Source organism: Lygodium microphyllum, chromosome 24 (assembly GCF_053477565.2).
Source record: "Lygodium microphyllum isolate KBCC chromosome 24, Lygodium_microphyllum_v1.1.10, whole genome shotgun sequence".
Classification (NCBI taxonomy): Eukaryota; Viridiplantae; Streptophyta; class Polypodiopsida; order Schizaeales; family Lygodiaceae; genus Lygodium; species Lygodium microphyllum.
In genome coordinates, this window is record NC_141158.1 from 62,052,906 (window position 1) to 62,079,615 (window position 26,710).

The window sequence follows — 26,710 nt, forward strand, 5'->3', positions numbered from 1 at the left end:
CTGTATATTACCTAATTGGGAAAGGACCATACGTGTGGAAAAGGTGGCCGTGGGCTGATCCAAACCAGCCAAGGTGGCCGTGGGCTGATCCAAAGCAGCCAATCTGGAGAGTAGCTGCTAATTATGGGGTGCTTCTAATCTTCATAATTCATCTTCTATTTCTGGAGGAGTTAGGATTCTGACACAGCCAGTGAGCCTCCTTCTCTCTCTCTCTCTCTCTCACGTGATCCTGCAGTGGGGAGTCAGTATTATTGCTCTTGATGCACGAGCAGAAAGCAATCTTGCTATTGATGCTTCTGTGAATCCATATCACACACATCAGTACTCGAGTATACCTTGCCAGTAACAGTTCATTTAGCTGCCATAGCCTAGTAGCCATCATGGCAGGTGCTAATGCAGGAAAGGCCATGATCGCCCCCTTGGCCGCGCTCAATTTCTGCATGTACATGGTGGTCCTCGGTATTGCTGGATGGGGCCTCAATCGAACCATGGACAGGGAAGCAGGTGAAACAAGATTAGGTTTACGCTTCTTGAAGTGATTTCATTTGCTCAGGCTTTTGATGGATTAATTCACGTTCTTTTTTGCTCAACTTTGTAGAAAACAGCATAATTGATTGATTAGTAGTGAATTAGTGTGTAAATTTTGTAGAGAACAGCCTAATTGATTGATTAGTAGGGAATTGGTATGTAAGCTTGTAGAAAACAGCCTAATGTAAATGATTAGTAGGGAATGGATCCCTAAGAGCACGCAGAGTAATTCAAGTTGCAAGTTGGATTGTATATCTCTGCATGTATGCAATATGCTGAACTCCATCAATGATTCTTTAGAACTGGGATTGTATATCTCTGCATGTATGCAATATGCTGAACTCCATCAATGATTCTTAAGAACCGCGAAAACAGCCTAATCTAAATGATTAGTAGGGAATGGATCCCTACATGATATATGATTTAATCGATTGTTAAGAGCATGCAGAGTAATTCAAGTTGCAAGTTGGATTGTATATCTCTGCATGTATGCAATATGCTGAACTCCATCAATGATTCTTAAGAACTGCGAAAACAGCCTAATCTAAATGATTAGTAGGGAATGGATCCCTACATAATATATGATTTAATCAATTGTTAAGAGCACGCAGAGTAATTCGAGTTGCAAGTTGGATTGTATATCTCTGCATGTATGCAATAGGCTGAACTCCATCAATGATTCTTAAGAACTGCACAACTAAGTCAAACGACACATCCCTTGATACAGATCATTAGAAGCTAATTTCAGCTAGTTTGAGATTATGAATACCACAGTAATGAAGGCCAATTTAAACTAGTTTGAGATCATGAATGCCACAGTAACGAATGGTCGGTATCGATGATTGAGTAATTAAGGAGGGAAGGTGCTATGCTACATGCATGCATGCACAAACACGTCAAAATGCATTTCTTGTGACAGATTCAGATGAAGACTGGCCTTTTGCCATCTTTGAGAAGGCTGGAGGTTTGGATACAGATGTTTCCGATTGCTTCTGTTGGGTAGAGTACTGTTTTGGGAGGTTCTGACCATGTCCAACACATTGTCTTTAATAGGTTTTAAGGTACAGTTTTTTTGCCCAATGGTCCTTCAGGTAAGGTGTAGTCTTAATAGTTGATCATGTACTAATAACATGATTTGTGATGTTTTCAAATCTGTGGTGTCATGTGCTAATAAACATGATTTGTGATTTTTTCAAATCTTTAGTGTGGACCGTGACTCCACTAAGTTGTGGTCTTAAGCAGTGTGCTAATAAGATGATTTGTGTTTTCTAGTTACTGGAGCTAGTGCCTCTGCAGCAGCAGCATCAGCAACAGGGTTTGGGAACAGGGCTACACTCTTTTTTCTCATATTTGCGCTGATAGCTGGAGTCGTCGGAGTGGCATCAACAATTGCAGGTCTCATTCATGTGGGTCTTTGGAGGACCGAGTCTCTTGCAGCAGCAGCATCCACAGCACTGGTAGCATGGCTGCTAACTCTTCTAGCATTCGGGTAAGGGCTCTTGCTTCCATCCTTTTTTCTTTCTAGTTTGTTGATAGTCAGGTTATCTCTACATGAAATGACATGAGTAGTTGCTATTAGCACGACAATAATAGATATAGATAGTCTGGCTGATGACATGGAAGTACTGTTCTTGAGTACAAATAGTTTGAGTGGTCATTACAAATTAGTGTACTGAAACAAATAAAATTATAGTTTGAGTGGTCATTACAAATTAGTGTACTGAAACAAATAAAATTATCTAATCACTGAAGGGCATGAAATCACTGCAATGGATTGTTTTGATCATGCACAGATGATCAAAATATTGGTATATGAGATCACTGAAGGGCATGAAATCACTGCAATCGGTAGAGGTTTTTCTTTTTTTTGGTTAGATAGTTTGATCGTCACCGACTCACAGACTCCCGCAGGTTCTGAAGGAATGTTCTGTGCTCAAGTTTGATGCAAGGAATTGTTTTGATACAGGTTGGCTTGTAAGGAAATCCATTCGACTGGACGAGATCGGAGGCTTGTATGTTCCTTTGCCCTTCCTTTTTAAGGGGTAGAGTACAAGGGGAACAAGGGTAGCTAGATATGATAAGAGGTGCAGTATGCTGGTAGTTTTATAACTAGAAGAGGTATAAGCTGATGCAAGAGAAACAGGTGATCATGCAAGAGAAACAGGTGATCCTATTGGTAGTGTGTGTAATTATATGATGTGGGGGAGTGATAATTTGATAGTGAAAAGTCCAGCTTGTACTTAAATATGTTGGAATATCATGGCAAAATTCATGAAGGGAATTGCTTAGAGGCAGCTAGTGCAACTATTGTACGAGCCATGTCTAGCCTCATGCTAGTCAATGTCTGATGCAGAGATGAAAGATGATGCTCTCTGTTGGATACATTGATGCAATGAATGTATTTGGGATATAATTGGGTTGTGTACACTAAAGAGCATTGTATGGTGGGTAATTGATGATACAGATTTTGAGCTTGCTTTGCTCGTTGGATGTTTTTGACAGAAAGCGCTGGAGTCGTTCGTGATAATACTGGGGGGTTTCCAGCTGCTGTATCTGCTCATGCTACATGCTGTGCTGTTCAAAAACCAATATGCACCGAGGGCGCCTGGGGAGGGAGTTCCAGGGGAGATGCAGAAGCAGCCTGCGTCAGCTGCGGCTGTATAGGACTGGCAAAAGCCAGACGGATTCGTGCAGCAGCTGCAGCAGAGCTGGGGAGTTAAAATTTACTTGTAGATAGGCGATCTGGGCAACTGCGCTAGCGCGTAGCATTCATGCACAACTGATGGGTGATACTTGTAGATAGACAACTCTCTACCCCCTTCCCTTCCCCATGTACAAATCACTTCCATAACCATAATTTCACAAGATTTTGTAGTGGTTCTCAATGCTTTTGCATGCACAGGCTTCCTCTGAGTTAAGTCTTGAGAATTTATGTCTGATCCTATATATTTAGGGGGTTAAAAGACTAGAGGACAGCACTTCCTAACGGTAGATTACACACATCCCCTTGCAATATAATCACAATTTTACATGGATTTTTAAATGATTGTTCATTCCTTGTGAGATTATACTTAAGATCATCCATTATTTGTATGAATTTTAGTTGCTTGATTACTTGCTAGATTGTGGAAGATTAAGATCATTGATTATTTTTTATGTAAAAATTTATTCACTAGATGGTGTGAACAAGTTTGTCTTAATCAAGTAACAAATGCTAGACTGCGAGACTAAATTTGATTAAGACAAATGCTAGATCTTGAGATTTAAATTGAGAGTTCTAGATGGTGTGAACAAGTTTGTCTTGATTAATCAAGTAACGAATTGTAGATTGTGAGATTAAAATTGATTAAAGACAAATGCTAGACCGTGATTAAAATTGAGAGTTTTCTTTGTCAAAGTAACAAATTGTTTGTTTTGGTGGAGATTGGTAGATTACTATAGCTTGTCAAAGATTCATATTAGTATTTATATATAAGATTTACTAATAGTCTATTGTAAAAGATTCGTGTATTATTTATGTATGCGAAGATTTACACTACACTTTACTAGAATATGTATGGGAAGTGGTAAATCTTCACTAGAATATGTATGGGAAGTGTGATTATATAAGAGTAGAGAGTTGAAACAAATCTGTTTTTATGGAGAATCAATTTAAACAAATTACTACGGATTCCTAAAAAGAATAGAAGCATTACCTATATAATATATAGGTTTGTGAGTAATGAACCTCATTGTATGAGTCAAGATCATTATTCCTAAAAAGAATAGAAACTTTACTTATATAAGGTTTGTATATAAGGATGTGAATTAGGAACCTGTATGAGTCGAGATCATTAATGTGTTACATTACTTGTAAGTCAATCACCAACATCATCATCATATGAGATCCCAAGAGTAGAGATCATGAATGACTTCTTTAGGAAAGATCATTAATGCTTTGTTGTTTTGGTGGTTAACGAAGATAATGTGTCTTGATGAAGATAATTAATGTCTTAAAAAACATTTGTTTCCATGGAGACTAAATTACTAGTAGGGATCCCTAACCTTTTGTTAGAAATGTTACATTACTTACGAGCTTTACAAGCTTGTAAGGTCGCTTACAGGTTGTATGTAATGTGTAAATAAGCAACATACAATATTTTAAGAATCAATAATTATAAAGATCAATATTGATATAAAGATCATCATTGCCTTACTCTAAGCTTGTAAGGTCGCTTACACACCTTGTATGTAAGGTGTAAATAAGCAACATACAAGATTTTAAAAATCAATAATTATAAAGATCAATATTGATATAAAGATCATCATTGCCTTAATCTAAACAAATTTATTTTGGTGGAGACCAACTTACTAGGGATTACCAACAAAAATAGAAATGTTTACAAGGTTGTAAGGTGTTAATAAGCAACATACGAGATTAAGAATCAATAAATATAAAGATCATCAATGCCTTACAAAATTTGTTTTGGTGGAGACCAACTTACTAGGGATTACCAACAAAAATAGAAATGTTTACAATGAGGTTTGTAAGGTTGTTAATCAACATTGTATATGGGATTTTAAGAGAACATCTAGAATTATTAGATTATGAGGTTGGAAGGTCAATCAACATCATTGTATGGGATTGTAAGAGTCAAACAAATCATTAATTCCTTACCCAATTGTCCATTGTCTACTAAACTATAGTAAGTTGAAAGTTTGAACTTTAGAAGACGTTTAACTAGTAATTGAGGCAAAACATTGTCATATGGGATTTTAAGAGTCAACATCTCGAAGAATTAGTGTTTGAGGTTGTAAGGTCATTAATCAACATCATTGTAGTTTGAGGTTGTATTAACATCATTGTATGGGATTTTAAGAGAGCCAGACACCATTAATGCCTTACCCAATTGTCCATTGTCTACTAGACTATAGTAAGTTGGAAATCTAAACTACAGAAGACATTTAACTAGTAATTGAGGGAAGTTGAATGGCGTATGTGAGAGAGAGATAAACATAATTATGTTTTAGAAGTTGTGGGCTTCTTAGGAAGCACTAAGATTGGAAAGGTTGAAAGTGTAGGTAATTGTAATGAACCTGTATCGAGAGGGAGCTCGTAAAATGAATCCTTTGTCCAAAGGAATATTTGATTTGAGTAGAGTTTAACAAAGTTCTTAGAGAGAATGAAGTTCAAATCCATAGGTAATTATAATGAACCTCTACCTAGAGGATAGTGAAATTGGGGGTGTACTTTTATGTAATCATCTTAAAACTAGATGAGGGGAGGTGTGAAGAAATCAAGAGCTCACACGTGAACACAATGGAGACTTAAGCACGCAAAGGGGGTTGAAATCTTCTTTTCTTCTTCCTCCTTAGAACGAAGTCTACAACATGTTAAAAGGCTAATATGAAAGTATCACAATGTATGTATATGCAATCATTGAGTGTGAACCTCTTAAGAAAAAAAGACGTGGCACAATCAATATGCCATAACCAAAGGTGGGTTACATGGATGTAGTCTAGTTATAGGATCACTGGCCTATTTTCATGTTGGTCACCAACATGCCAGTGGGTAATACCTTACCACATCACCAAGGCACGTAGTGGATGCCAACTCATATAAAACTCCATGTCTAAACACTCCCCTTTTAGCTCAACATGAGCTCAAAATCCAAGCATGATCTTGAAGCATTGAAGCTTTTCAATTCAGAAAAAGTATTGAAACTTCTCAACTCCCAATGCCTTGGTGAAAATGTCAACAACTTTATCATCTCTCCTGACATAGACCAAGTCAATATCACCTATCAAAACTTGCTCTCGAATGGGATGGTAGTGCACCTCTATGTGTTAGTCTATACATGATACAGTGGGCTCTTGGCCAATTGAATGCTACTAAAGTTATCACAGATTATAGCATTCTTGTCCACTTACATTCCCAAATCACCAAGTAGCCAAGCTACCTCACATGCTGTAATTGTAGCACCTCTGTACTTTGCCTTTGTACTAGACAAGACAACTATTGACTATTTCTTGATACTCCAAGTAAGAGCAACATAGTTGCCAAAGGAAAAAATGAAACCAATGGTAGACATCTTGTCTAAAACACTACCATCCTAATCTGCATCTATGTAACCATGTCAGTCCAATGGTACACCTGCACCATAGAATAAGGCATAATCCAATGTGGACTTGGTAGAGCACAATGTGCGCTGCACGACATCTAAATGTGGCTTCTGTGGAATTTGTATAAATTGTTTCTCCAACCCAACTATGTAGTTTAAGTTTGCCCTAGTGATTGTCAAATAGATAAGGTTGCCCACAATCTTCCAGTATATAGTGACATCCTCAATCAAGTCACCCTCATGTGCACTAAGCTTAGCATTAACATCCAAAGGCATAGAATTAGGCTTGCAATTAGCCATACCATACTTCCTCAACATATCCAATGCATATTGTCTCTCTGACAACCATATACCATCTAAAGTCCTTATGATCTCTATGTCAAGAAATATTACTCTCCCAAATCCTTCATCTCAAATTGAAACTTGAGAAGACCCTTCACATGGTCAAATGTATGTCTCACTTGTTGAGAAATCAAATGATGTATGCCTAGAAGAGGCTTTGTATAAGAGAGATGACAAAAGTTGTATGCTCCAAAAGAGATGTCCAAAATCCCATAAGCACAGAGAGGAAGAGTGGTACTATCCAAAAAGGCTATATAAGCATGTACTTGATACTCATTTCAATGTAATGGTACTATCAGTTTGAGTTACTCAAGATTGTCTTTATGAGTCCAAGCTAATCTATCTTGGAACCTAATTCACTTGAGTTACAATTTCTTGTCTCTATCATGTATCGGTTCTATGATTTGCATCCACCATAGCTAACTAACTCTAGATCCGTGTTTCTCAACATGGTATCAGAGCCATGGCCGAGCTAGTTGGCTAGTGTGTGGGCACTTTCTCAATCTTCCTTTCTTCCATTCTCTCATTCTTTCCATCTCTCAAAGTCATCCAATGTTTTTTTGTTCCTCATTTCAAGATTAGGAGGTTCGAGTATTGAGGCTTTGCCAAGTTTTTTTTGGAAGTGCTCTCTAAACTAAGGTTAAAACTCTCCCCTCATTTCAACCCCAAATCAATATAAAGACCATTCACACGTCCTTCTTCAAAACAACTCCATTCAAATCAGCCTACTCATCTCACACTGCATTATCAAATTAACTTCACACTATATGTGTCTGAACTCGGCTTGAACTAAAAGAACGGATTGTTAATACGCTTGACAATTAGTTATAAAAAATCCTAAGAGGTTACTTGTGATTAGAATTTCTATTCTTGTAAGGGATTAGACACTGCCATTGAGCAAGATTGCCAATTGGTAAGACCTTCCCGGATGAAATTATTTGCTTGCACAATTATCTTGTAAATCTCAATCTTCTTGTAAAAGGATAGACACTGCCCGAGAGTTCTCGTGGTAAGACCTCTTACTAAAGATGACTGAAGTGGAACATATAGCAAAATTTAATGGTGAAGGCTTCCATGCCTGGAAGGAGAAGACCATGTACCATCCTATGCGGAAAGACTTATGGGACTTGTTTGAAGATGATGCAGATAACAAGAAGGAAGATGATGAAGACGGGTTCGTTGAAGAAGACCAGTTCAAATCCAAAGAATGGAGGAAGATGAATAATAAGGAACTAGGCATCATTGCCTGAGGACTAAGTGATGATGTGCTACATCATATATTTGGCATTAGAAATGCTAGAACCGCCTGGGAGGAACTTGATAGAATGTTTGGTACCCAAGCAAAGAATTCAAAGGTAAAACTTCTCATGCAATTTTATAAACTAGATATCAAAGACAGTGCTTCTATGACCATACACATTAATAAGTTTAAGAGTTTAAAAACTCAGCTTGCAACTCTTAAAAATAATATTGATGAAGATGAAGCAATAGCCGTACTGCTTGCAAGTGTATACAAGGATCCATACGAAAACCTTGTGTCTACTCTAAGTAATGTTCCAAGTCTCTCACTCAAAGATATTGAGCACTCACTGCTTGGTGGAGAAAGTAAATTTAAAAGCAAAGATGTAAAAGAAACCAGCTCAAGGGAAAACCTCTTATACACTAGAGGAGCTACTGGACCCAAAGAAAGAGGTCGAGGATTCAACACCGACAATAGGAATCGAATGACATGTCATTATTGTGGTAAAACTGGCCATATTTCCAGTGAATGCTTCCACAAGAAAAGAGCACAACAGATGCAGAATAACCACCACCAAAATCAATTTATGAATGAAGAAGAAAAAGATACTTCCGCTACTATCAACAACTATGACAAACTGTTTTAAAGATTTTGTTCCCATAGTGGATATTGTAAAAACCCTACCAAAGATGTAAAGTTTCAAGCCTTAACTTGACTAGGCTGCCAAAGAGCTAGTCTCCTGGTCCATGTTTTCATGCAGGGGGGGGCAAAAGCCATCAAGGGTAGAGACTCATCATTTGAGGGGGGGTGTTGAGAAATCAAATGATGTATGCCTAGAAGAGGCTTTGTATAAGAGAGATGGCAAAAGTTGTATGCTCCAGAAGAGATGTCCAAAATCCCATAAGCACAGAGAGGAAGAGTGGTACTATCCAAAAAGGCTATATAAGCATGTACTTGACACTCATTTTAATGTAATGGTACTATCAGTTTGAGTTACTCAAGATTGTCTTTATGAGTCCAAGCTAATCTATCTTGGAACCTAATTCACTTGAGTCTAAGCTAATCTATCTTGGAACCTAATTCACTTGAGTTACAATCTCTTCTCTCTATCATGTATCGGTTCTATGATTTGCGTCCACCATAGCTAACTAACTCTAGATCCATGTTTCTCCACATGGTATCACCCACAATGATCAAATCATCCATATAATATAGTAATGAGCACAATACATGCATCACTCTTACATATATAGAGTGAGTAATCAATCTATACTCTACAAAATCCAATGCAAACAAGGTATTCTGCAATCCTGTCATGCCATGCCCTAGGTGCTTTCTTCAGACCACCCCATACAAGGCCTTACAAAGCCTACATACATAATTTGGATAAGTCTCATCAACATAACTAAGTGGCTACTACACACAAACTTCCTTTTGCAATTTCCCCTACAAGAAGGCATTCTTAACATCAATTTGATGTATGGTCTAACCCTTTGATGCGGCCATTGCTATAATAGCCCTTACTATATGGCCATCTTAGCTACTAGAGTGGAAGTCTTCTTATAATTAATACCATGAGTGTGTGCATACCCTTTGGCAACCAATCGTGCCTTATAGTACTCAATAGGTCCATTTGACCTTGTAAACCCATTTGCAACCAATAGCTTTCTTGCCTTCAAGTAAAGGCACTAACTCCCATGTGTTATTCTCCTTATCCATTTCTTCATCCATAGCACGATCCCTATAGTGATTATCCCCACTACATTCTCAAAACAAGTGTGCTCTAGGTAAATGAGAGCAAAGCCTTCGTAACAAAAGTTATATTTCTAAAAAAGAAAAAGATGATTTTATAAATAGATTTAGATACAATATTTCTACAAATTTTTATTATGAATATCTATTTTTATCATCTCATAATTGTGATTATGATATCCTTTACATCAATGACATAAGGTCTCAATCACTTTGCATTAATGACATATCTGGGATTTTATGATAATGACAATTGAAACTAAATTTGATTCACCAAAAAGCTTAGTATTAAACTTTTTTCCCTCCTTTGTTTTGTTGTTTTTATCTCCTTCCTTCCTTGGTGGGAGCTTGTTTCTCTCTTCCCCCTCTCTTTTCCATGGATACAAAAATTCAACCTTCAACAAGGTACCCAAGTTCTGAAATCACATCCACATCAGTGTTTGATTTATTCCAAACAAATAGAAAATGGATTTCTACTATTAAGGTATCTTGATTACCATGCAATAAGCAAAATGTAGGAAAAGATAGAGATATAAGAGCTCATTTATCTCTCTGCTTGAAAGGTAGGATCAAAGATTTCAGAATTTGGAAAAAAAAAAAACATAAAAGAGGTTTTAGTATAACATGTATTTATGCATGTAGAGTTACATTTGGAACCTAGAGCATCAAGTCTTCCATTGCATAGATTGAATTGTAAGTATTTTATTCTCAATGCGTCTCTTTTATTAAACTTGGTATTAGGTTTTATTGTGACAAGTTTTGTTATTATTTGTAGATTTCTATCCTTCTAATCTTGAGGAATGATAGCCCATCGAGTCTATTATTAATGTTATTGATGTTATGCATGGTATGATTGGAGAAGAAATGTACAAAAGTAAGAGAAAAACACTACTCGCATATATGTTTATATGACCATTCCTATATTATCCCTATACATAATAACCAATGGGGAGCAATATGCATGCTTCCTTTGCCTAACTTTTACAAGCCTTGAGTGGTCTTTACTGAGTGTAAACACTAGTGAGAACTATAGATGTAAAATCCTTTCCGATATATAGAAAACATTAAAACCAATACCTCAAGTAGGCTAAGTAAGATTACTTTGTTTATACCTATTAATGTGTTTATTAATTTTTTTTCCAATGTTGAGATACAAAGATCAAAGGCCATGCCATCAGTCAAGAGGCTAGCATATGATCGTGTCCTAAATTTTTTTGATGAGGGGTGGGATACTAGGATAAAAGGCAAGATAACTTATAAGATAGATCAATACTTTTGCTTGTAAATACATGCTTGCTACTCAAAAGTTTATATTTTAGTTTTTATTACAGTTGATGACATTATGTTGGTAGTAGTCTAGTTGCTTTGGATTAGAATCTTAAGGATTTTAGCAAAGATCCTATAATGGATCTTGATGTTTGGCTCAATGAGGATATTATTAAGATACTAAAGGTCAGATCATCATGTAAACTGCATCAAGTGAGGCTGTATTTATAGAATGAAGATATCAAATTGTCATATTCATTTACATTCTAACTTAACAACAAACAAGTAAGTTTGTACATCAAGTCATGTATGGTATATATATGTTTGATTCCACTTCTTGAATTGTAAATATCTATGCTAATTTTTTTGCATATATCAAAGAGAAGAGAGAGAAAGATACAATGCAAGAACATGTAATACAAGTTCAAATATTACAGTAAATTTGTATTTACTTTTTTCATTATCTATATACATGAGTTTTTACAAGACAATACAAAAAGTCTATTTCTTTTTGTGAGGAACATCTATTTTAGGAGTTCTTTTGCTCACGGGGGATTCACTAGTAATAATAAGGAGATGTCACCTGCGTGCAAGAAATGTATGAAAATACCCCTTATCTACCCCTTATTTATTGAGCCTTACCTTATAATATGTACCTTCCTTCCCTTAAATAACCCCCCTCCCTTACACTCACGCGGTACCATACGGTAAACCCTAGTGGACCCCCCGAGCTTTTTCTCTTCTTTAATGCTTTGGTTACCTTAGGTGTTGAGGGATCCTTCTTCTCTACTTCCACACTCTGTACCTCCTCCTTATATGTGATCTCCTTATCTCCTTGTTCTTCTTGTAATGCAATTGACATCTATATACTTGAAAATATTTGCTTGTATATACCAAACTGTTGGAGGTAGCATTATTACAGTGACAGTACCCACATATGCACACTGCAAGCGACGAGTGCCCATGAAGGCTAGTCACACATTATGACTATTGGAGTTCCCACGTCTTGAGTCTCTCTCTCTTGTTCTCTTGAACTCTCCGCCATAGCTCACACCTCTCTTGCTTCTGCTTGCTCGTGCTTCCATTTGGGCTTCTCCCCATGAAATATACCCATAGCTTCCTCGAACAGTCTCATCAATAAATGCGACAAAGTATTTGCTGCCACCAAGAGCTACATTTTGTGTAGGCCCCCAAACATCTGTATGCACTACATCAAGTATATTTCTACTCACTTCTCTATCATGCGAGGAGGGTTATCTTGCATGCTTACCAAACTGGCATGCTTCACTGGCTTTATCAAATTCTGCAACTTTAAAGGAAGGCAACCCTGTAACCAATCCTCTGGACAGCATTAATTTCAGCCTTTGCACATTTGTATGTCCAATACGTTTATGCCATATTTCAATGTCTACAACCGCTCCTTTTCCTTTAGCATACATAGCAACATCCATTGCAGAAATTCCAGCATCTAAAGTGAACATGCAACCAACTCTACTTCCTTTTGCGACCAACCTACACTTATCATTAAATTCTTCTACAAAACAACATTTTGCATTGGATCGGACCTGCAACCCTTGCTCTACCATTTGGCCAACAAACACTAGATTATTTGTGATTAAAGGCACATGTAATACATCTGTCAGACTCTTTGTCTAGACATCATGCAAGGGCAAGGAAACCTTTCCAATGTGTGAAATTGGGTGGCATGAATCACATATGCACATAACCTAAATTTTATAAGTCTTGCATCTCTCCAAACCATTCAATATGATTGGTCATATGATTAGATACACCTGAATTGACATACCATACATCATCATGTATCCCCTTTCGTGTAACTACATTCATCATATGCTGCATAACAAACAAACACTCATTTTTGTCTTCATTCTATTGTGAAGATGATGCATACTTTTCTTACTTCAATTTACCACTGCGTATATCATCCTTCTTACCATAACAATGGGTGCAATATGACCTGTTTTGCCACAATAATGGCAAACAATAGCAGAATTTCCAAAACCTCTATTCTACCATCCACCTTTTCCTCTAAAACTCCCCCTACCTCTAAAGTTTTCTCGGCCTCCTAAAACGTATATTTTACCAAATTATTGATTGAACCTGTTTTGCTGGTTATCTCCAGCTTGTCCTATACCACGGCCTCTTGAAGAGGATCTACAATGTCCCCTTCCCAAACTTGAGTAAAATGCTTGGACTTGTTCACCATTTCTTTCAGACGAGTCACCCTGCATATTGATCTCTTCAGTAATCATGACAGAGACCAGCTCATCAAAATCTAGAAATGGATTTTGTACGTATACTGAAGTAACAAATGATTTCCATGCCTTCTCGTTATATTAAGGCCACTCAAAGTGGATGAAACCAAATCATCATCATCATCAAGCATTGCATCAATCGCTGCTAAAGCATCTGCAATGCTCCTCACTTTTAAAACATACTCATTGATGGACATTTTTCATTTCTTCAAGGTATTCAACTCTTGCTTGAGTTGAATCTTTCATGCCTTTGTATTTACTGAAAACATGTTCTCAAAAATTGTCCAAGCTGCATGTGAAGTTTCTGCATTCTTGATATGTCCCAACATAGTATTATCAATGACTGCAGATAGCCAATACATCACCTTTTTTTCTTTTGCATTCCATTCTTTCCATACCTTTAATTCATCTGTAATCGGAGGGATATCCAACTCTGGCCCCTTTTCTTCACCTGAAATAAACTCATAAAGGCCCTTTCCAATGAGGAAGTTCGTCACACAAAACTTCCATGAAGGGTAGTTGTTCTTGTCGAGCTTCTCAATAATGGGATTTCCACTGTTCTCTGCCATTATCACAAAAAAGGATACAACACAGCAAGCTAGTCTTCTGCAGCCTTTCACAATAAGTGCATAGCAATACAACAAGCAACCTTTTTCACTGATTACTCAATAGTACATGTAATCTACAACCTATTTGCAGATAAACCTTATGTTTGCTTCTTGGAAAACACCAAAAAAATTACAGATTCGAAATATGTAACCTGTGCACCCACATTCGGCCAATACATCCAAAATCACAGTGTACCCTGAAACTGTTGTCCACAACCTTGCGACTCTAGAATGGGGCCTAAAACGGCCTTAGATGCCCAAAAAAAAAAGCTTTGCTTGCACACCAAATCTCACAGTAATCTAAGATTTTTACTCTACCTTGCTTTCGGTGCCTCCACAAGCACTATCCAAGAGAAAGAGTGGAAGAATGGGAGAGCTTCTTACCCGTTGCTTGCTTGCTCAAACCTTTCTTCTTTTCATTCATTTCAGTCTTCAAAATCAGCCTCTCTCAGTGGCATGGCTCTAATACCATGTCAAGAATCGCATGGCGGGGGGACTCGCTTGAGTTGTTGCACCAAACACACACTATATACACAAGAGGAAGCTCACTTAAGAACACAAGAAGAGAGATGGAGGCCAAAACGTTTTCTTGCTAATTTCATCTTCTTCTTCCACACACTATACAATGTACACAAAGTATAGATAAGATACAACATAAAGGAAAGTGGCCTACTAAGTCAAACAGTGCATAATTGACTACGCTAATCGACTGGTGCTATATCTTTGACAACTACAGGTAGGTGTAACAAAATAAATATAATAAGTGATAAGTCAAAGGCCTTGTGAGTATCATGATGACCACCAACGTGCTAAGTGTAGACGTGCGGACCCATCTAGCTAGGCGGTCTATCATCAATGTCCGCACACGTTGAGCTTGCCATCTCAACAAGGGGATCATATGTCATTGGTTTGAGATGGTATTGGACTAATTTGAAAACTCCTTTAGCTCATTTTTTCCATAGATATCATTGCTGTCATAACAGGGCTGAATGTTATTTATCTAAAAAATGTCATACTCTTGGCTTATGTGATGCTCTCAGGATGCTCATTTGATGCTAGACACTTGAAAAGTTTGGCCAATATATTGAAATGCTTTTGGACTTATTTGAGCCCATATTTGGCTCAGTTTTACTATCATTTTTACTCTTGTAATAAGTAGGGTCTGAAGGCTATTTTAACAATGAAAGCATATTCATATTGCTTGTTGATGCTTCCCAGTTACTTGTTGGGATGATACATTTTTGTGGGGTTGATGACACATACTTGGCCATGCTCTCAAAATGCTTTTGCACTTCAATTGAGCTCACTTTTGCTCAATCTTAACTATCATTTTATTGTTATACATACAATGGACATCAAGCTTTTAATAGGGATAGTATATACCTAATGCTCTTTCATGCTATTCGAGCATGCTATCGAATGTATTGGTGCATGATATTGAATCTCTATGCTTTGCTTGTTTGATATATTGTTCTAGTGGGAGCCGCTTACTTGACACTTGGATGTTACATTGAGCTTTGGATTTTATTTGTAGTTGAGCTTGAGCTACTTCAACTTCTACTCATGTACTACAGGTTGTTTTGTATGAGTGATTGCCCCTATTTGGCATTGATTTCTTATTTTTGTACCTCAATTTTTGCATGTTGTAATTGTATAACATTGTGTTATTTATGAGAGCAGTCTCCTTCATTTGATGCTATTTTGGTCATAGTTTGTGGACATCTCATTATTTGGTCCGTACCTCTTGTTTTCAACTTGTTTTGGTAATGGTCTTGGGACTGTTTGCATGTATTATAGTAGCATGTTGGGTCTATATTGTGGCTCTTTTTCCTACAATATGGCTGGTCATTCAAATGAAAGCGTCATCTTCAACATTGAAAGGTTGGATGGTAGTACTTATGGCTATTAGAAGATCCAAATTTGGTTGGTTTTGATGTAAAAATCTCAAATTAGGCCAATCAAATGCAAGATCATTAAGCCTAAAGGTCAAGTTCAAGATGTATGGGATGACTTAGATGAGCTTTTCATGTCCACAATTATCATGTCCCTCAACAAGTAGGTTTATTTATAATGTTGTCATCGATAGGTAGTCTACATGGGATCTTTGGGAGAAAATATGTAATCTCTGTGATAAGCAAATGTATGGCTAAAGTAGCTTATGGACCTTGGTATGAAGGAAGATACTAGTGTTTCTCAACATTTGAGCGAGTTTCATGCTATCATTGGCTAGTTGTCATCCACATGGTATTCACTTTAAGGACAATCTTCCACCTTTGTTCTTGTTCATCACATTACCAGAGTCTTGGCACACATTTTGTACTACTATGTGTGCAAATATGCCAAGAATAGGCTGAAATTATCTAATGTATGTGGATGTTTTTTGTACTTCTCATGCTTTGACTGTTCGAGGTCACCATGATGGAAAGAGTGGGAATGAATACCGTGGAAGAGACTCGCAGAAGTCTCGTTCTAAGTTTCGTGGACAATCTCACAATAAGTCCCATGGGACATAAGTCTAATTTGACATGCCATTACTGTGGGAACGTAGGACATATCAGGCTCTACAGTGCCATAAAATGTGCGATGACAAGCACAAGGAAAAGGAAAAATGAAAAGCACAAGACAAGTTTGATGATCGTAGCATTGTCCCACTAAGTCCAATGTTAAGATCAAAGAGATCAATGTAGTGCAACAACCTAACTTTGATGATGATTATATACATGCAGCTTCTTCTTTGGATAAGTCATAGCTAATTGATGTCGTCTGTGGGAGCTTTCGCTCAACCGCCAAGACCCACGGACCGCTTATTGTTTCAAGCGTTCCAAGCCGAGCACTAATGGCTACCTCTCACATAGCCGACGCGCCATCCATATCTACGGGTGTAGTGAGCTTATCTCCATGCCATTCGAGTTACCTCCAAGCTCCATAGCCACAAGCAAGACAAGAGAAGAGAAGAGAAGAGAAGAAGAGAGGAGAAGATGGAGAGCTTCTCCTCCCCGGTCTCTCACCCTCACACACTCACTCCCTCACACTCTCACACTCCCTCTCTCAAGCACAAGCTCAAGCAAGTAAGAACAAGAAGAAGAAGAAGAAGAATAAGAGAGCCACTTTTTGCCACACACAAGAATGAGCTTCTCATTCACTTTTTAACTTTATATACAAAACCTTAAATCCCTTTTGGGTGGTCATCCCCTTTTCCCTTTTTTACATGGCCGGTCGTAGCCTAGGCCCTTTTTCCCATTGTCCTTCTATCTTCCTAGCTTCCTTTCCACCACCCATCTACATTTACAAATTGCACGGGTGAGAGCCCGGCGCTCCTTGAATTAAACCATGATGCGCTTGCACTTTTTTACAAAAGTTTTGACTTGCACTTTTCCTTGTGCGCCTTTGTCTTCCATTTCTCTTTGCCTTGGCTTTTGTCTTTGTCTTTTGTTTTAACTTTCCGGATTTTCCACTGCCTGCACTCTTTTACAAGATTTCAGGGTGCGCCTTTGTATTTTGAAATGCACCTTTTCCCTTTTGCATTTGCCTTGGACTTTTTAAGGTTGCCCTTGCACTTTTGGCATTTTCTCCTCTTCTTTCTTCAGTCGAGCTACGTTTTTTCCGCCTTTGCCTTGCATCTTTTTTATTTCCTTTTGCTTTCTTCGTGTTGGAGTTAACATTATCCCCTCCTAGAGGAGTGCCAGTCCCATGGCACTCTTCATCGAAGGTAGCATGCGGAGCTTACACCGAAGACGTGGGTGGAAGGGACTGTTGTGGTTTGCCTTGGAGGAGTTCTGATGTTGGTGCGGATGAAGGTCGTTGGTGGCACTTTGTTGTTTTGATTGGCTGGTGATATGATGGTTGTAGGTGGCGATAGGGCTACTTTTTGTTGGGAATGGTCACGCATAGCTGGCATGGGTGTTGGTGTTTTTGGGATGCTCATGCTGGATATGTTCGGGATGATTGGTGGTCTGGCATGATGAAGTAAAGGATAAGAGGTCAGAGTTGAGTGTTGATGTAGAGCTGACGACGCTTTCGTTGGATTTTTAATACCTGCAATTGGAAAACCTCTCAGGTGGTCTCTTCCTAAGGGATAGTGCTAGTCTTCTGAGCATGCACAAGACAAATTTTATTAGTTTGGGAGACAAGTCGAACTCTAAGCAAGCCTGGAGTATTGTCCTGCACTTGAGGACCCAAAGTGTGTATAGACTGCGGTGCAGATATTATGTAAGTGCATGTGGATACTTAGATATTATGTAGGTAGAAGACTGCAGGCTGGTTTCTCATAACGTCTTGTGGATGAAGCAAAGTGGTCAATGATGGAAAGAAGTACACTTGAAGGTGGGTGCAACATCCTGTGCATTGTGATTGCACAACGTAGCAGGATAGAACACATGGATAGCGGAGTAGCCTTAGGTGGGAGACATTGGGCCAGTGTGATGAGGGCGATGTACTGTTCATGGCCATTCGTGTGGTGCGTGCCCCAATTGATTGCCATGGTTTTAAGACAGAGTGTAAGAGGGAATGGTGAGAATGGGTCAGGGTGACAGGTCTTAACCATAGGTGAGACAAGCTCCTTAGGTTTGTCCTGCCCTTGATGTGCCCTGAACCATTGTGGGGGGTGGTAGGGGGCTAGGGGACTAGGGACGAAGCCAGCCGATTTTGGTCACTGGACGCACCTAATTTGAAGACCCCTAGGTGCAGTGATGCTATCGTGGGTGCTTCTTATCTTTTCGTTCTTTTTGTGATCTTTTCTTTTCTTTTTCTTTTTTCTTTTTTTTGCCTAAGTACAACCATTGCAATATGTTGAGGCTATAAGCCTTTCCATGGGTTGGGACATGTCAAGCTTCAAAGGCTCAGGAAATGGGCAGGACGGTGATGATTGTGCCCCAGCCCCGTTGTTAGAGGAGTCGTTGTTGTGATATTGGTACGATTGAGGTGACACCCGTCATGAGCTCACCGTAGAGCTTGACCCACGAAGAGACTGTAGCCCATGACTATGCTTTGGTTCGTGCGATGTGGGCACTCGCAAGGGTGATTTTTTGCATTCAGCAGCGTGGCTTTGTTGTGGTTCTTGTGCGGTTGGTGGTCTTGCGGTGGCCTGGTCATTGAACACGTTTGCACGAAGAACTGTGTCATCCTGCATCCACTTGTCACTTCATGAGAGTATATGCTTGCTTGCGTTAAGTACATCGAACAAATGCAATCATGTTAAGACATAATTTTTCAGAATGCCATGATGTTTATTGTGATGCCTATTCCATTGCTTGTTAAGGTCACATACATTAACGATAGGTCAAGGAAGTGTGTACAAGTGGGGAGCTTGCCCCTTTACTCATCAAAAGACAAAAAGTTATGGCGTGATGACTTGTCAAGCTACTTGTACATCATAGGGGCTTAGTCGATTTGCACTAGGCGGGGTGAGTCCGGGTGGTTAGGCGACTAGGGCTCTGCTGGTGCGGGGCTTTCATGAATGGTGTAGTCCCGGGCCACCACCGTTTCCAAAATGCCTTTAAATAATTCATTGAATTCTTCCCTGTCCCAGGCTACCCTTTTTGCCCTTGAGCATCTGGTGCTTGAGCGTACGTTGGGGGTTTGTGCAACTGGTGTTGCCACATCTTGCGTGCTTCTTTGAGCTTTGACTTTCTTGGCCCGAGGATTCTTCGGCCTTCGTCTGGGTGGTGTCGCTTAGGACCTCATTTCTTTGCATATCTTTTGAGAGTGGGCATGTAGCGCACCGTCGGAGGGGCATGTGCTGCATGTTCCCGTCGTCCACGGAGAGCGTCTCTGCAAGCCAGCTGCCCGAGGTTCTCCATGCTTTCCTTATGGGGGGACCTGCAAGATGCAACCCAAGGGTTAGGCCTTGATACAGAATAAGATCGTTCACCTGGGAGGGATTACAGTGTGGGTTATCAAACGCATATGACTAGAAGAGGCGGAGTGGGACATGTTGTGCTCGTTGTAGCGGGATGGCCCCCGTGATGATGTTGACTTAGCCTCCTGCCATTAGCAGATCTTGGCTCACACCGAGTTACATCGGCTGGTGGTCATGGATTTGGGCAGAGCTCATCCTCGGAAGAATGGACCGGAAAGGGAAAGGTGTATAGAAAGGGATTGCACCCTGCTTACATCATCAGAGATGTTGGTCAGGGCTTTCCAAGGTGGCAATGCGAGGTGCATGCCCTTCGCCCAGAGGTGGAAATGGTCATGTTAGAGGGGAACCAGGAGAGCCTATCCTGTTGGCCCCAACTCTTCTGTCTACGCTTGAATATCATTGCTTGTGTGTGTTGATAGTGTCTATACAAGGTGACAAGAGCTATTGTTTATTTATATACATATCCATGGATCCATGTCGCTTTATGAGGATAAAAACCAGCTATAGAACTCTGGATTGTACTAGAGCATGGCACACGCATCCAGTACTCATGGCAACTTACTCAATACCGATAGATATTTTGCAACATCGAGTAGCATGGAACCTTGTCCGAGTCTACTGGCAACATATAACTCCTCCTCAGTGAGAACCTTATCAAACAAAGAGCTCTCTTGGCTAGGTTCAGCTGAGTTTGTACCCCGAATGGTAGTCAACACTCGAAGGGAGGTTGGTGCCACATAGGCAAGGTCTCTTTGAGACCGCCATTTGGCCAGTCGCTCCTCTAAGACTCTGTCATGATTTGGGCTCCTAGTTCGGCCATTGCAACGTGGTTTTCACACCAAGGCTATTCAAATTGACTTCGGCCCTCTGATAGTCGCTTTAGTTACTCTATTTCTAAGAGATTTGGTTGATAGAGTGCATCATTGAACGTGACAGTTAAGCACACTTTGTTGGCTTCCTTGCCAGAGATGAGTCACATGCGTTCATACATGAGCATGTTATAGTGTTTGTCAAGATGTTATTGCTCTTCCCAGGATAAGGGAAATGGCAAGTATTCTACGAGCTGCTCTTTAGGGAATGCGCGCAGGCCTGCTAGGACATAGACACGTGCGAACACTTTGAGCTTAGCATCCAACTCCGTCAAGCACTCTGTGACACTTCTATGTTCAACGAGGGCTTGCTTGGTTGCTATCTCATGCAAGGTTCTAGGGGTTTGCCTAGGCTTTAGCGCATCAAGGGTTCAGGCCTAGACGTGCAAGTTTGGCCAACTCTAGGATTTCTTATGCTGTTGGGGTTTCCATGTTTTTCCCGAGGCTTCGTTATTGCGTCATGGTTCTCCTTGGATGTGACCGGTATAGTCACCCTATTGTGACGGCGTCATATCCACTCTTGAACCCCCAACAACCTCCCACTTAAAGGTGAATCTGCCCCAGTGAAGGGTGAAAAAGAATAAGAAAAGACAGTACAACATGTACACATATAGAATAGAATGAGAAAATATGTCATCTCATCCCATGCCCATCAATCTCCTAAGGAATGCAAAGAGCTTCGTAGAGAGGCTTTTGGTGAGAAGATTTGCATGATTCTAGTCAATTGAGATCTTGAAAAGGTCAACAAACTTTTCCTCAATGACCCCACGTATGAAGTGATACTTCACCTCAATGTGTTTTGTTGTCACATGGAAGATTAGATTCTTGGCTAAGTAAATAGCACTCATAGAATCTGAATGCAGTGTAGCCAAAGCATCAAAACCAAGGTCATGAACCAAATGGCCTAACCATATGGCCTCCTTGCAAGGCTCAATGACTGCAACATACTCAGCCTCAGTGTGGTGAACATATTCGTACACCTGCACCCTAGACATCCAAGAGACAGTACCTCCAACATAGGTGAACACATAGCCAGAAGTGAACTTCCTACTATTTGCATGTCCTGCATAATCAGAGTTTGTGTACCCCATGAATCTTGTATCCTGGCTGCTGTAGCATATGCACATATCTGCAGTGCCCTTTAGATACCTCATGATAACCTTCATGGCATCCTAATGCTTCTTGCCAGGTGTAGCCATATAGCGTGCCACAATACCAACTACAAACGCAATATGTGGACGAGTGGCTATCATGGCATACATAATATTGCCCACTATGGATGCATAGGAAATCTTGGCCATCTTGGCCTTCTGCTCATCTGTTGTGGACAATCGGCCTGTGATACCTTCACATAAGAATGCAATGGACAGCCAATAGGCTTCATGTCCTACATCTGGAAGCGCTCAAGGACTTTATGAATGTACTCCCTCTATGACAGGTAGAGGATTCCCTGATGCGCTGTCATGTTTGATGCGCATACCAATCATGTGAGAGACTTGTCCTAGATCCTTCATCTCAAAGCTCTTCTTGAGCTTAGCCTTAAGAGAATCTAGCTCATCATCATGAGCTTTCCCTACTAATAACATGTCATCCACATAGAGTACCAAAATAAGCAAAGATCCATCACAAGCTTTCTTCGTGTACAAGCACGGATCCATAGCACTATGGATGTAGCCCTGTGACTGCGTAAAAGCTTCAAAATTATGGTACCATTTCCAAGGTGCATGCTTCAAGCCATAAATAATTTTCTTCAACTTGCACACGAGGTGCTCCTTGCTAGGCTTTGCAAAGCCCTTAGGCTGCTCCATGTAAATCTCATCATGCAAGTCCCCATGTAAGAAAGCCATCTTGACATCCATCTAGTACAAGTTGAAGTCAAGCTGTGCAACCGAAGCCAAGACTAAGCGCAAGGTGTTCATCTTAACCACAAGAGAGAAGATCTCATCAAAATCAACACCATGCTCCTGCTTAAAACCCTTTTTAATCTAGCATTATATGTCGGCTTGGGGTGTCCAAGGGTACTTTTTAGCTTGTACACCCACTTGCATGGCAGAGCCTTCTTGCTAGCAAGTAAGGAAACCAAATCCCAAGTCCTATTCTTATGCAAGGAGTCTATCTCAAACTGCCTAGCTCTCTCCCAGAAGTGACTGTCACCCCTGTACATAGCCTCATCATAAATGAGAGGCTCCCCTACATCTGTAACCAAGACATAGTGCATGGAGGGCTCAAATCTGTCAAGTGGGCATCCATCTCTAGTAGAACGTCACACTACAAGCTCTGCTACTTGCCCAACATTTTGTCCAACACCCTAGCAACATTTACTACTATTTCAAGCTATCTAGCTGGCTGTATAGGAGCACGTGGCTCCTCTTGAAATATAACCCTGTGTATCTCGATGACTCTCTCAGGTTGCCTGTGCATCTTGTCTTCATGGAAGACTACATCATGGATGCGGATGACTTTCCGTGCCTGCAAATCCCATAGACGGTAACCCATCTCTCCTACATCTCCATAACCAAAAAATATGCATTTAACACTCTTAGGATCCAGCTTGTGATGCTGGTCCTTGGGCACATGGAAAAATGCCTCACATCCAAAGACACGTAAATGCGTATAAGAGGGAGGCTTTCCTATCCATATTTCCTCTACAACCTGAAAATGAATGACACTATAGGGCAATCTATTAATGATATGCACAGCAGTCGTAACTTCCTCAGCCCAAAAGTGTTGGGGTAGGCCTGCATGGCTAAGCATACTGTGAACCCTTTCTTGGATGGTCCTATTCATCCACTCAGCCATACCATTTTGGGGAGGGGCGTAAGGGGTGGTCAACTAACGCTTAATACCCCTCTCATCAGATAACTTCTCAAAAGCACGTGATACATATTTACCCCCATTATCTGTCGTCCTAAGGCATTTTAGCCTATACTTAGACTGGTTTACTGCCAAACCAAGCTATCTCTGAAAAACTGCCAAGACATTGGACTTCTACTTTATGGGATAAGCCCATACCTTACGTGAAAAATCATCTACGAAGGTAAAAAAATACTTTGCACCACCCAAAGACTAATGGGACATGGGTCCACAAACATTAGAATGTACCAAAGCCAATGGCTCACTCATGCGTGACATACCAGACTTTTTATGCGTAGACCTAGTCTGCCTACCATAAAGACAATGATCACAAGAATCAAAATTAGAATAGTCAAGGGACAGTAAGTATTGCAAACTAGAAAGCATTTTCATTCCCTTAATGAACATGTGCCCCAAATGGGCATGCCAAAGAGATACCTGAGGTAAAGACCCCACAAACAAAACGTGATCAATTGTAGATCTAGAAACAACTAAGGGATAGAGGCTAGTAACCTTGGCACCTCTCACAAGCACAAGCTTGCCACTAGTAATCTTCCATGCAGAGTCTCCAAAAGATACATGATATCGTGCGTCATCAAGCTAGTGTCAAAAGCACATAAGGCAATGCAAAATACATCCCAAGGCTCATTAAGAGTTCCAAGAAAGAACAACGGAGTGACATCCTCTTTGAAATCAATGCCCTGCAAAACCAAGTTCTTAAGAATAGCATGAAACTGGCTCAAATGAGCTAACATGGTCACATTCTCTTTCATGCAATATCCATAAGCTATTTCAACCAATACATTTAACTTGCAGGACTTTGCTTGTCAAAGAGGTTCTTGATCTTATCCCAAAGCTGCCAAGTACTCTATTCTTTGTCAACCACATTGTGATGCACCTATTTTAGTGAGAGACAAGATGAGGGTAGACTTTCATAACTCATCAAGCTCCATCCATTCATCATTAGTCATTGTTTCAAGCTGCTCTCAAAATGAGTATTTAATAATGTTGCCCACCAAGTACCATCAAAAGTACATCAAACTAGGATGGTTCAGCATGAAAAATACATGACGGTCCGGAGATATATGCTTGTAACATAATATTAGTGAGTTTGAGAGTCTCCCATTTCCCATTTTTTGAATACTAAAAAGGTGGCACTTAGATAACATGCCCATAAGTTTCTCAAAACCATATGATGTGACCCAATCTCAATGTTTGATAAGCGTACAAATATGCTCCCATTGGCACAAAATCCGTAAGTGTTAAGAAAATAAGCTCAAACAAAGCACGCAAGAGCACCAGTGATGGAGTATCCAAGATCATACATTAGCAAGACATCCAGAGCATATAAGTGGTCAAGTATCCAATGATAGCATCCAATGTCATGAAGACAATGCCAATCAATATTTGATGAGCCAAAGTAAGAATAAAATAGCTCCAAAATATCCAAAGTCAAGCCCAAACAAAGCTCCAGTAGCATTCAAGTCCAAACAATTTAACTAGCATGTGTAGGTAACATTAGCATCAAGCATGTACCAATGGGTCATACATAAACCATAGGTATAACCTCTATCACAAAGCATGCCAGCGTAGACCAATGTCAAGTAAATGCCAACCAATACGGAGCTCAAACAAGGCTCAAAAAATATTTGAGAACCATCCAAAGCATTTTCCAACCTTCATTTGCATCCCAACAGCCATATGAAACACTCAGGAAGCACCCTAACTAATGGGCAAAGCATGGAGTGACTAAATAGCTTCAGTGCTGGAGTGTATAGTAGTGAGGTACTGCATAAAATTGAGTATTTCAGGCCAATAAATCAGCTCCAAATGATGGCCAATCAATAGGCATACATTCCCCTAACATTCGGGGACCATTCGAGACCAACCGGGCAGCAAATGCCAATGCTATCCAAGCATAAACATAAAGTGCTGATGTAATATTGTTTGTGGTTGCCTGTGGACTGTGAAAAAAATTCATGGATTGCGGAAAATCAGTCCACAAATCAATGCCAATGATAAACCACCAATGCCGAGCATCAAGGGGGTGTTCCCAAGTGCCAAATGAAGTGTTTTCAAGTTGCCAATGAGGGCCAAGAGAGGGCTGAAGTAAAAAACGAATTTTTTCACGTATTCAAGCTCTCACAAATAGGGCTGATGTTGGTGGGTATGCTACCGGTCCATGTGGCATTAATGGGGTGGAAGGGGGGCTCAAGTAGGGCCTAAAGAAGGCCTAGAGAAAGCCTTGTCAAGCCTAACCAGGCAGAAGCCAAATCCAATGGTTGGAGCTATGGCTGCCCCTTCTTGCTGTACCCTACAAACTAAAATAAGCACTCAAAATTATGCTTCAATACCTTTGAAGGAATGCCCTGAGGATGCCCAAATGGGCCGGGTAGGTGCTCAAGAAGTCAGAGCTCGAAGGAGTTGGATATGGCTACTGCCAAGAGTGAGAACCAATGGTGTAGGGATTCGAATGAATGTTGAGGGAGTCACGGAACAAGCTTGAATGCTCAAGCAACCATGCTCTGATACTAGTTGAAAGGTGAGAAGCATTGAAGCTTGCACGGGAGAGCTATGGTAAGACAACAAGAGCAAGAGAGAGGGAGACTCACAATGTGGGAACCCCAACAGTCACAATATGTGACCGGCCTTCCCTTTATTCATCTGTCACTAAAAGAATAAAGAATAAAGTGATGATGACGGGCGCCCACCACCTGTACTGTGGAGGTGCAGGCACTGTCAATGTAGTAATACACGTGCAGCTAGGCAGAGGCGCCTTTACTCCCCCAACACACTGTAGTTGAAGAGGTCTGAAAGGGTAAAAAAACTAGTTGATAGGTTGACATACATTAGGTATTCAGCCAAACATTATGCATATATGACTAAAGTATCAGATTATAGAGATCGTACAAAGTTCAATGAGGCAATTACAGATGAGAATTGGTGTGCTACCATGGATGAGGAATATGCAACATTTGGCTGAAAATACGACATGCGAATTGGTCCATTTACCTGAAT

General features: G+C 40.0%; 1 protein-coding gene across 1 annotated transcript; it reads left to right on the forward strand.

Annotated features, from left to right (window-relative positions):
• Window positions 1–200: 200 nt before the first annotated feature.
• On the forward strand, window positions 201–3,557 carry LOC148015158 (membrane protein PM19L-like). The gene is made up of 4 exons (XM_087665459.1): window positions 201–504; window positions 1,801–2,017; window positions 2,495–2,540; window positions 3,031–3,557. The coding sequence occupies exons 1-4, from the start codon at window positions 381–383 to the stop codon at window positions 3,190–3,192; spliced, it is 549 nt and encodes a 182-aa protein (XP_087521585.1). The 5' UTR covers window positions 201–380; the 3' UTR covers window positions 3,193–3,557.
• Window positions 3,558–26,710: the final 23,153 nt, after the last annotated feature.

Bases quoted from the DNA above. Each gene is read 5' to 3' on its own strand.
- LOC148015158 (XM_087665459.1), top strand. From the start codon at position 381: ATGGCAGGTGCTAATGCAGGAAAGGCCATGATCGCCCCCTTGGCCGCG. The intron at 505-1,800 runs GTGAAACAAGAT...TGTGTTTTCTAG, and splicing joins AACCATGGACAGGGAAGCAG to TTACTGGAGCTAGTGCCTCT. The intron at 2,018-2,494 runs GTAAGGGCTCTT...GTTTTGATACAG, and splicing joins CTAACTCTTCTAGCATTCGG to GTTGGCTTGTAAGGAAATCC.